Source organism: Thermobia domestica, unplaced genomic scaffold (assembly GCF_964235325.1).
Source record: "Thermobia domestica unplaced genomic scaffold, izTheDome1.hap1.1 HAP1_SCAFFOLD_318, whole genome shotgun sequence".
NCBI classification, from domain to species: domain Eukaryota; kingdom Metazoa; phylum Arthropoda; class Insecta; order Zygentoma; family Lepismatidae; genus Thermobia; species Thermobia domestica.
Window position 1 is genome coordinate 54,918 of NW_027656032.1, and position 13,055 is coordinate 67,972.

General features: G+C 31.1%; 1 protein-coding gene across 1 annotated transcript in view; it reads right to left on the minus strand.

Annotated features, from left to right (window-relative positions):
- Positions 1-3,980: 3,980 nt before the first annotated feature.
- Positions 3,981-13,055, minus strand: part of LOC145676737 (nose resistant to fluoxetine protein 6-like) — a 118,012-nt gene continuing 108,937 nt past the window's right edge. The window contains exons 14-15 of the mRNA XM_081747549.1: positions 11,488-11,630; positions 3,981-9,413 (exon numbers count right to left, since the gene is read on the minus strand). Coding sequence (XP_081603675.1) covers positions 9,213-9,413; positions 11,488-11,630 — 344 coding nt within the window. The 3' untranslated portion in view covers positions 3,981-9,212. The remainder of the gene's footprint in view (positions 9,414-11,487; positions 11,631-13,055) is intronic.

Consider the following 13,055-nt stretch of genomic DNA (forward strand, 5'->3'; position numbering starts at 1 on the left):
AGGTCAGCATCACGTGGTTTTTGAGAACAACTGAAAATCGAACGCGCGCTGGCTTTTTAATTCAATCTAAAGAAAAGCGACTCACAAGTGAAGCGTGCGTTGCCCGCACTACAGCTTGCGCTAAGCAGAAATAAGCTTTTGTGTATAAGCCAAAGCGAAATAAAATCAAATAAAAGCGGCAGGCAAGCTTGCGGCAAGCAAACATGCTGTCTGGGATAAATATAACAAGGGGCACATATTGTGGAAATGAATCATATATGTATTACAACAAAAATATTATTTAACATTATGCCTGACGAAAGTATTAGACAAAAAAAAAAAAATAGTATTGCATTAAGATAGTTTACAAAATCGTAAAGAAAACAACCGTTACTTCTAAACACATAGGGCCTTATGCAGAGCCGTTTTGACATATGATTAGCGTCATACTAAATGCCTGACTACTGCATGGAAACATGTTAGCCGAACTCTTTAGTATGCGGTTAGCGTACGCCTTTGGCATGGGAGACCCCGGTTCTATTCCCGAGCTCATGTGGTTCGGATTCCACGTTAATCAGTAGGTTCACGTCTCATATAGCCTCGCTGTTGAAAGAGACGTTAAAATCAGTTCAACTCTTTAGTATGACATTAAACACACATCAGAACGACTCTGCTAAGACCCATATCTTTTTTTATATCTTTTTTTTAATGAAAACTACTTACGTTAGAGAATGGCTTTCAATTGTAGATAATTTAATTCCATTTACTGTAGAAATCTTACGCTTTTTTCCTAGGGTGGATAAAATATCCGCCGGTTCAGCGAGGTCTTTCAGGCACTTCTCTTTTGTGATTCTTTTCACAGTTGTAGGGCTAATGTATAAAGCTGAATCTACTCTTTCAATCACTTTATTCAATGGCAATAAAGGACCGTCGTTACGTTCTTTCTCCAAATATTCCCTGAGATTAAACACAAATTTCCGTTCTCCTTTAGCCTAACCGGCATAACCGTGGGACGTAAAACTCAAACAAATTCCCGTGCCTGACTTGTCAAGGGCACCCTCTTTCCGCACTTCAGGCATTGTAAAAATGAAATGAAATCTTTGAGTTTTACGTCCCAGGTTTATGCCGGTTAGGCTAAAGGAGACGGTGATAATGAGAAATGAATGAAATGAAGAAAGTGGGAGGAAACGGGAGAACCCGAGAAAACCCACGCACACGGTGCTTGTCCACCACAAAGTTCACTTGGCGGGGGCTGGGATCGAACCCGGGACCCCAAGCACCAGAGGTGAACGCTCTACCACTGAGCCACCGCGGCCCCACTTCAGGCATTGTGTTCATAAACACAAACATACACACATACACATACTAAATTTATATTTTGGGACTATATGAATAATACGAATACAAACTATGTTCTACTGATGAATGAAAATAACAACACAATATTCACACCAATGCACTGAGATGATAGCACAAAAAATCAAAACAACCTGACAACACAAAAACTTTCACAGTAATGAGTAGGTATAAATGCGACAACACTGTTCGGTTACCATGGAAACAACCTAGTGTTTCCAAATGTATTTTTGTGGGTCTAAACCTATCCTCCCTTTCACATATTGGTGAAAAAATGTCTTCTACGAAAAGACAAACATAGCTGGATCACGTTCGTTACTTTCCAACCACTCAATTTCTAAATCAGTCCTTATGAAAAGCTCATTATAACAATCTCTGTAATATATAGAGTATGTAGGCACATTTTTTCCTTATGTCAACAAATTTCCTACAAAGATCATTAGAAATTATACTAATTTCAGCCTGACATTCCAAATAATGGTTCATTGCCCTTGAACTTTAGAAGAGCCGTACACACTCACTACCCTCTTCGCTGTCAATTCCACGAAAACCTACTGCCTGCGGCGATAGGGAGGTGGACTGGTTGTTGTTCCATGTAACCCTACTTCTATTTACGTAGCAAATTTGTCAAAAGGACAGAGTTGTGTCAATAAGTGGGAAAAAAAAGTATTCATTTTTGTGGCAATAACTTTAGGCCTGGTGGAACTACGTCGTGGTGGAATGTTGAGGAGTAAAGTGAAGTACGATTATTTTTTTAAAATATCTAGTTTGTAAATATTTCAACTTATAATCTGATTCAATCAGTGATAAAGTAATTCGATTCCTTTATCGTTCTGTCATGTGGTCGCTTTGATTCTTCTTGCTATGACGGTTCGCAACACTGTCGTCAACTTACACGATGTTAGATCTGTCAGAGCTCAGGTTACGATGGCCCTAGTCTAACTTTATTGTAGAGCCATGAGAAAATTTTAGTATTTTAATTGATGAGAGCATGACAACATCTAATAAATCTTGTATGATAATTTATTTTCGTGTAGTTTTTGAAGGTGTTGCGTGTAACTATTCTGTCTGTTACACTTCAGCAGAAATTGTTGCTGTTAGACTGAAGTAGACTGATAATTCTTGAATTTGAATCATCAAGAAGTTGGTATAATGTTGGAGGGAGAATCTTAAGTAAACCCACGTCGATGAAAAAGAAAAGTCTTGAAAAAGTGGACGGTGATAAAAAGGAAAATGTTTAACAGTCCGATGCAGTAGGAGTAAGCAGCACACTTAAAATACAAGTCTTCGTGGTCTTCGTGGAATTTTCTTGAGTTGAAATGAAGGTTTAAATGTGTTATATTTTAAACAATATAACTGTAGATGTTTATTTAATATAAATTCTGTATGTACTAATAGTCTGATATTTTGCATGTTTATATTTTGTTTGTTTTTTCCCTTCTCTCCTCGTATTTGAAAACCCCGTTTCTATGCACCGTTTCTCGATTTTGAAAAAGACATTTCTCAATTTTTTTGAGAAATGTGTTTCTCAACATTGGGGTTATATGTTTCATTTCCTCAAATGTTACTTTCCCAATTTTAAGAAAAAATACATTTTTTCTCAAATTTGAGAAAGTATTTGCTTTCTCCGAAGTGAGATACACTTGCTCGCATTTGAGTCGTTATTTCTCAAAATGATTTGAGAAAATCGAAATCTCACTTTTAAGAATGTATTACTCGGTGCACAGGTAAGAAACGGATGTTCTCAAATACGAGGAAATTTTTCTCGAATTTAAGAAACCATTTTTAACAGTGCATGTATGAAAGAAACCAAAAATGAATAATAACCTATGTAACTCTATAAATTAATTGAAGGTCTGAAAGCCAGAGTAGAATATCTTGAAATGAAAATTTTGTCTTCATGTTTATAGCCCATAAAAATCTCACGTCTCGATAAGCATTTGTGGCATGTATTAAAGTTTCACGAGATTTTAAAATGGCTATGCAGGCAAACTTCAGTCTTTTATTCCTCTGTTCTTATAAAAGGGTAACTCCCAACACTTAGTTGTACATGATACATTGAAAAGGCTATATGGTTAGAAAGTGATATCGCAATAACCGAAATTCCATGTAAAAGATGATTAGTAAAAGATGAAACACATAGAATTATCTTCAATATTGATTAAATAACTTGAAATAATAGCATTATAACTTTTTTTGTGAATAGATCTTTTTATTTTCATAATAAAATGTTTTAACTACATGAACATTTTGAACGAAAAACAATGACATGCATAATATTATGATTAAACACATTTCAAGTGAGTTATGTATATTTAAATATATAACTGTATCAATATGAAAATGATAGTAAATTATTTCCGTCTTTTATTACATTCGAATTAAATTGTACCAGTTCTTTCCATGTAGAACGTAACGATAATATAATTAATTTTCTCTTTGAACGACAAGAGAAATCAACAAGGAGTAACATTTTTTAACAATATGTTTCTTACAGAGATATTCAAATACAAAGTTAAATTTAACTTTATGAAGCATTGAAGTGTAGAAAAAAATCAAATACATTTACATGAAATAAACGGGATGATTCTAATCAAGAAAAAATAAGTTATATATTTTATTCAATTATCATACATATTTGAATATTTAGAACAAATTCGGGACACGTTGTCTGTTGTTAAGCTATCTGGAAACAAAACATGAATAAAAGTGTTTACTGTGCTTCATGTAATATAAGACCAAACCATTTTTATAGGCTTTTCATAATTATAAGACATCACTGTAAAGTCCGGTTTCACATTTCTCTGGAATCATATGTTGAGTTCCCATATATGAATGCAAAGAGGCTTTCAAAATGATTCCACAATTATTTATTCACTAAACATATTTATGGAATGTGTATTTTAAAAGAAAAAATCATTCTAAATTTTAAAAAAATAGAATATAACACAAATTGCTGCAGATCCATAAATTTCATTGAAAACTTCAAATCGATAATTAACTTATAAATTAGAAGAGTGCTTTTTCTTATTTGAAATATATTTTGTAACTTATTTAGAATATATATGGTTGGTTGTTCAATTACATTTATTCAAACGGGATATTGTAATGAACAAGAATATAACTAATGTTATGTTCATTTCAGTCCTTTAAAATAGTTATAAAATATAATATTCCTAAAAATATTTGTATTTAAATATTCGTTTATACTTTTACGATGATTACGTGCATTATTTTTCTCAAATAAATAAACTCTTTTCGGAAATTAAAGACATATTTATTTTATTTTTCTCGATGATCCTTTTATTAGTTATTCTATTTATATCTTCAGAGCTGCATTAACAAATTACATTCTTTCCAAATTGCTGATATTCAAGATTGAACATGCTTTTATGTTAATGTAGGTGCAGGAAAGAAATGTCAGTTGATCAATTAGTAAAATGTGATTTCGGATCTAGTCAGTTTGAATTCATGAAAGTTAAGAAACTTTACGAAGAACTTCTATGTTTGAAGTATTTGGGTTGGTGAAATTAAAGATTAATTACGATAAAGGATTTTTAATATAGCTGAATGTGATGCTTGATCTACTGTAGTTTAAAAAGATATATTGTTTACAGTTTTAATATCTTAGTCAGTACTGAAAATCATTTCATTAAAAGTTTTAAAGAACTATATAATATGATTTGTACATAGATGATGAATTATTGATACTTTTAATTGATAAACGGTTTGCAGATGATATGGCGCTTATTGCAGAATCTGAAGAGAAGATCAATAACATGTTAGAAAACTCGAGGAAGGGCTGGGAAGGATACGGTGTGAAAATAAATGTTAGAAAGACAAAAGACATGGTGATTGGAACAACGGGGTCGGTGTCAAATATAGAAGTAGGAGGGAAGAAAATAGAACAAGTGACTAGTTTTCGATACTTGGGTAGTATTATTAGTAGTGATATGAAATGTGAACATGAAATAAAAGCAAGGATAGGAATGGCGAGAGAAGTCTATAGGAGGAAGAAAATACTGTTTTGTGGGACCTTGAACAAAGAATTGAAAAAAAAAATGACATCAAATGCCTCGTGTGGAGTATTGTACCGTATGGGTCAGAACTATGAACATTACGCAAAATGATGAAAAATGACTGGAAGCTTTGGAAATGTAGTGGAGAAGAATGAATAGAATTAGATGGGTCGAGCGGAAAACGAATGAGAGGACGTTAGAAATGGTGGGGACAAAAGGAACAATTTTAAATATTACTAAGAAGAAGATGAGAAAGTGGTAGGAACGTTAGCTAAGAAGGAAATGTATCATGAGGGACGTGCTAGAGGGTATGGTGGCAGAAAAGAGAGGTAGGGGACAAAGGAGACTACGATTAGTAGATGATATCAAAACAGAAAAATCGTTCGTGAGGACGAAGAAGTTAGTGGGAGACCTTGGAGCACGTAAGCTTTTCAGTTGCAGCAAGTGACCTACCAATTATGGCAGAATACCTATGATAATGATGATTAATTGATAATGTATAAACAACAATCATTTTAGTAGAAAAAAATAGTTATATTTTTAGTGAGCTGTAATGATTATGGCGAAACATAAAAAAAGAAATAATGTAGAAGAACAAAATAGTTACCTTTAGAATTAGAAAATAACAAAAATAGTCTCAAAGAAAAAGGAAAATTGTTACAAAAATCTATGATGATAATTAAAATTCAAGAATATAACGAACAATGACTACCAAACTCTATTGCTTAAGAAATTCTGAAAAGTCCATCGCTGAAAAAAAAAATCTGTGTTGTGTAAATGTGATCCAGTCGGGGTTATGACATCTTACTTCCCGAAGAGCTTCCTATTTTCCTATCTTCTAAGTTTATCGAGATATCTCGTATCTAAAGACTCTCCAACCGCAACTCTATACACATCCCGCGCGATAGACGTGTCCCACTATTTTAGGTTTTTTTTTTCTAATCTAATAGCATAATTGAATTTCCAATAAAATTTTATATATTAATATATATGATCAAGATCATTATTCCATGTAGAAGACAAATTATTGAATTGGTTAAATTGGAATTATAACGATTCTTTCAGCACCTAGGCTACAAGAGACATGGATCTACAGTTTGTAATGGAACCCAAATCACCATAATGTATTTAAATTTTAAGGCTCTCCCACCAGGACTCGAACTCTGGCCTCAGTGCACCAAAGATGCAAGTGTCAAAAGATATAAACTTGATGAAAATCCATTGTGATAAAATAATTCTAAAGGTACTAGTAAAATAAACGGCAAAATGATCATACGGTAAAAACTATGTAAAATAAACATGACATAAATTTCCAAAAAGAGTTATTTCATACATTTAGCTTTATAATAAATATAACTACATTGGTTTACAAACTTCTAATTAAGAAACAGAGCATTTAGCAGATAAATTTAGGAGCGTGTTGTATTAATTTTAACAATTTTGGTTCGTTCGACTTTTAGTAGGTTGTAACTTGAGACAATATGACATCAATGTATTTATAAATAATCATGTTTTCATTATTCATAAGTCTTCCAGCATAGAAACTGTTTGTGATTGTATGATCAGGAGATAATTTTTAACATCTTAAACCAATACATTTCATTGCTGACGTATGAACCAAACGAAACATTATAGAATGTTTTAACAGGGTGTCTACTGGAATACCAGAAAGTAAATTCATGACTTTTTCATGACTTTTCATGACCTTTTTGTTCAAATTTTCATGACCATGGCGATAAAAATTTACCATTAGTAATAATAAACCCCTATCATCCGTGGTGCATCGGTTAAGATGAAGATCAAATTATGTTCTTATTTGTCTAATGTACATAATGTCGATTAGCTGACAACTAATTTTAAAATGCAAGAGCAATTTAAAAGGCAGTAAACAAATTTTTAATTGCGGTTCAAGTATGGGTTTAAGGCTTACCAGGTTCTATAGATTAAAAAAAAAAAAAATCTTGTGAACAGTCCCGTTACATTCAGCTAGGTTTTTTTATCTGCATTTTATGTACTCTGAATTCTACATTTATAATTTTCGTTTACAAGAAAAGACTGATTACGTAAATATACAATTCTTTTCCATCGTGTCATATTTGAAATTAGCGTACATAAACATACTGATAAGACCTACTGAATTTGTTCATAATGGAACCTTCATCCTGGATGGGGTCTGATGCCTTCTTTCTTCTCTTTTTTCAAGGGTACTTTTACAAATATTTTTTTTCTCACAGTCTGCATACTAGTATCACATCAAAACTTTAAAAAAAGTGAACACAAAAATGGACATCTTGATTGAATATTACAAGTTCAACTTCTTTTTCACAGTTAATTTGAACATCAATTCCATCAAGTTCTGAAGTATCCATCTAGCAGAAATTTGTCTGAAATTAAGCACTCAGAGAACTGCCCAAAGACAAAACAAACTATAAAAGAAATTCGTTTTAAAAAAAATAGATCATCAAATTTAAAATCTGCAAACACAAACGAATAATATTATTTGCATAAGTCTAAAGGCCCAAAAATACACAATTTACATTTCTTAAAGTAAAGAAATAGCAGATCAGAAAGTTGGACAGTAAAAAGTTGTTACTATATTACAGAGACGAAGATGAAATGGGGAGCAGCTAGGAAGACAGTAAAGTACCAGTTAGCCAGCACTAACTGGTGGGGGAAATTCTCACAATTACTGACCTGATACAACCGTTTCAGTACATGCAGTATGAAGTATAAAAATATACTCTGAGATTTCAGATTTTCATGACCAGTTGGGTAAATAAAGGACTTTTTCATGGCTTTCATGACCACTAAGCAAAATATATGACTTTTTCATGACTTTCATGACTTTCATGACCAGTAGACACCCTGTTTAAGACACAATTAACTTAACTAGATCTTCCACTTTGTTCCAATTTAATGACTGAAGCATACATATATTTTAAAACGAAAACTTTATTAACCAATGTAAGTTTATCAAGCATGTAAATGAAGAAATTTATGAAAAAAAAAACAGATTATAGTTAATTATAAAATGTTCTCGTTCTTTATCATCAATGTTATACTTTTAAAAGGGAAAGAAAATAGAGAGATTCTATTAATTTTATTATTATTATGGTCTGCGATTTTCCTAATCTGATAATAATTGAATATTTAGGAGTAAACAGGAAGTTTTCCATAAATAAATAAATGAATATAAGAATATTTTCTTTACATCAATGAAAATAAAAGAAGAGACAGAAATAATTTTAATTTTAATAATTTTAATTTTATAATTTAATTTTATTAAAAATATAGTGTATGCAAGCTGTACGTGTATACTTTTATGTTTAGTATTCCAAGCTTCTGTTTTCCGTACATCTTTCGAAATTAGGTTATCTAAAGCACAATTTTAGATTTTGGACAATTTTATTATGTTCCCATTTTTCGTTAGGTTCCAAAATCGAATCCAGATGAAAAATTTGGAGATAATGTCTAGGACTGGAAAACTTTTATCATGTAAATCAATATGTTTACAATATGGAGATTTAGTACATGATTCAAGAACAGTATTTAACATACAAAACACCAACAAGTATATAAATATAAACAACTTGAGTTTGTATCTTGTAGTAGCTTTTTGAGTTTTCATATTGTCTTTATGAACACTATTTCTTTTAATAACAAGTAAGTCCATGTATGTTTTATATGTCTTGCTTGAAAAAGAATTAAAACATGGACGAACGTTATGTGAAGTCTATAATCGCACAGTTTGTTCCTTCACTAACACACGCTTTTCTTCTGTTCTATTGTTTTATTTACATATTAAATACACATATAAAATGCCATTAATTTACAAGGGGAGTTGTTTACTGCAGAAGATCACCTCTCCTGAGTACCTTGTTCTGCTGTCACAACTGTGGCTGCAGTAGCCTTTTTCCTCAGAGCAGCTTTGGCACGTTTTTTAATTATCTTCTCTGGAGCTGCATACTTTAATAATGCAACTGCTGGAGCCTCAAACGCAAGGGATACAACCAAAGCTATTGCGAAGGCTGTTACTAGGTGGCCAGCAAAGAGAGCAGACTAAAAAGAGATTTTTAACATATTATATAACACTACAGGTATAAAATTATAGTTAAACAAAAAATTATAAATTAAGTACTCTCTTTTCCTAATTTTTGGTACTGCATGCAATAATACATTTGTATACAGAAATATTGTATTTTTTAAAGTTAACATTTGTTTTACCAAGGCTTAAAGTTTACCCCTACGTACCAACGGAGTATTTATCCCATGTTACTCCATATAAATTCTTCAGGAAACTTATAATAAATGTTATTTTTTGTCAAAATGTGTTTTTAATGGTTCTGTATTTAATTAATGACATATAAACGCATTATATCAGTATACAAAGGCTGGAATGGGGACATTTACTTTTATTGAAATGGAAACTTAGCATATTTTCAAATAACCTAACGTAATCTTAAGTATCGTAACATACCCTCCTACCACATCATTTTCCCAATGCTTTATTTTAGTTCTGATAATGATTTTAGATGTTTTCCCAAAATGAATGTGTAACAGTGCTTTTTCTCAAATGTGTATATAAAATCCATAATATACCAACAATATTCTGTAATTCAAAAATAATCCCCAATATATCAAAAAGAGTACCTGAGTTACCTCTTAACTTATTTCTTGATCTCAACTAATCAGTAATTAGTATATCAATAAGCATGCTAAAGTGTTTGACTCTTAAACAACATATAGAAGGAGATCCACTTTTCTCCTAATATATTTATTAATTTTTTATTTTACAGAAAAGTAGACGTTGCGGTAACTGAGTTACCCCCTTGTAAAATAAGTGTTAATATGCATGATATGATGTGTTACGAAAGCAAGGTGTTGAGGAAAATATTTAAAGGAAAGTTAGACGAGCTTTATAAAAATCGAAGGATGTTAACAATGAAAGTGAGAAATTTAAGACAGAGAAATATACGCATAAGTAGCTGCAGTTTATATGAAATCTTAGAGTATTAACAGGAAGGCTCTTCTCGAGCAAAATGACTTTGGTGAAACCGGAAAGAAGATGAAAGGATAATGTAAAGTTAGTTCTGAACTTCTGTGGAGTAGCTGATTGAGTTCGATCAGCATTGGATAGAAACTATTAGTAGACTTCAATTTCTTAGGATTATCTTAAATTTTGCGTTCCTTAACACGAGGAAGCTCAATGCGTAATATCTTCGAGGCATCACTGTATAATTTTGTTCAATTAAGTGCAAAAGTTATTTGGTCTTTCATGGATTAAATCACAGAGTTAGATAATTTTGTATACTTGTCCCATCTACGTTCAAATTTCCTTTTAGTTTTGTTTGTTTATCTTGGGGAAACACTAATCACCTCGGAACTTTAAACTAATTAATTCTCTTAGAAGAAAGTAGTTATTAACATAAACACTTTATTTACGAAATATTATAACACATCGGCCACAGTAAGCCGTATATAAAGTCTTAACCATTGGCCTAGTTTCAATCTTTAACTATTAGTATTACAGTGAATTCGTATATATTCTTAAATAATATGCTGTAAGAAAGCATCGGTTGTATTTGTTTTTCATCTCCATAATAAGTAACTTTAAATGAAGTAAACTTTGTATAAAACAATAACTTTATTGTAAAGTTAATATATTTTTCTTATTTATATAAAAGTTTATAAAAGTTTCTTATAAAGTTCTATGTTATCATGTTTAACTTTAGTTTTCATAGTTTCAAAATCGTATATATATATAGTAGTATAAGTGGTAAGTTAAGTTCTGGTAAAAAGAAACTATGGGTTTAATTTTTGAGGCTGAAAAAGACCAAGGAACAATTTGATACTCAACTTTTGCGTTAATATAATATTCCTTATCAATATTTACTATGTCAGTATTTAAGCTTGTAACTTCTGTAATTATTGCATAAAAGTTCGTGTACAAAAATTCAGGGACATCCTTTTCCTAATTTGTAAAAGTACACTAGATTCTTTTTTTCTAGATATCATAATCATTGTCTTATTTTGTTTTAAATATCTGCCCTTTTTTGACATGTGGCTCGTATAATTGACTAGTAATATAAAGTGCATTAACTGAGTAGTTTTCACACAACTTCTATATACTTACAACTGATTCCACAGAGAGATGAACTGGTGAGTCTGTACTCCAAATAGCTATCCTTATTGTTAAGGATTCTACTAAGTAAACACAATATGTCAGTCTACTAAGTGGGTATAAATATTTCCAAGACAGCACTTTGCTCAGAATACCTAGAATGTAAAGTTAAAATTAAATAAACTTGTTTTTTTTAAATATATATATATATATATATGCTACCTTTGTACCTTTGTGGTATAGAATAATGAATCATGTTTAGAATCATGCCACTACAGCAAGAAAATTAATTATATCCCCGTTTTTCAGAATGGAATTTGGAAATTGCCTTTTCTTCTATATCATTTGACACTATAACATGTATTTCTTTCCTTTGAGTAGGTACAAGTGAAATTATATTAGAAGAATTATATTATACGTAATATGTTTGAAAGAAGTATCATTCTAAGTATGCAGGTATATATAAGCATATGATTCCATAAACCGATTGAATCTAAGTTAAAAAGATAATTTAGTGCTATTTATTAGAATTGGTTTCGTAATAACAATTGTACAATGTAGCTCATTTCTTCATATATTCTCTGACAATGAAGGGAATCATTTTATTTATATTATGCAGTAAACGGGCTTTCATATTATGTTTATATCATCAAGTGCTTGAAGAAAAGTAACTAGATTAGTACTTCTAATTCGTTCTTGAGATTCAAGCTGTTTAGAGATGAACTATCATTTTGAAAAAGACATTTTTACGACTACATATATTTAATGACTCGAAATGGATTCATATAGATTCTTGTGGATTTTGCGTAATTATTACTGATTTCTGCCCTTTGTTACGGAATTACGTAGGCAACAAAAATTGCTACGGGAACTGCCAAGTTTGAATCGCTTGAGTCTATGCGAGAAAATAAGTGTTTATTCCAATGTAAGACAAGTTTACAAAGTTGTCTGTGTAACTACATTCTCAAGAAACTATCCATCAAAGATAGGTTTTTGAATGACGCACAGGTAGTATATGTTTCGTAAAGAAGGAAGGCTTCATGTTCTTCCACTCGGTACAGATTGCATCATTCAAATATCCGTTTGTTGATCTTGACCAGTTTAAAATTAAATTTGTTTGAATGTGCTCGATCATAGTTCAGTTAAGTATTAGTCCTTTTGTGATGATGTTTAAATCGTTTAAAGAGGGTTTACCCTATTTTGGGGACACAATATTGCTGATAGCCCGTATCTCTACTTTCATAATGGGATATCACTCTTGTTGATATACAAAGTCAAAATTCGAACAAAATAATCTATTTATGCAATGCAATTAAATAAAGTCATATTATATATATATATATATATATATATATATATATATATATATATATATATATATATATATATATTATTAATAGTCCTTTAAAAGTAACCTTGTCATATTGCTTTATACATTGTATTGTATGTTTTGTTTACAGTTTTAATATGTAATTTACATTAACTGATTATACTAAGAATAGACAAAAAATTCTCGGAATTCTATTGTAGCTATTAATTATCAGAATATAAGCAATCATCACTTCAAAATAGGCACCTTT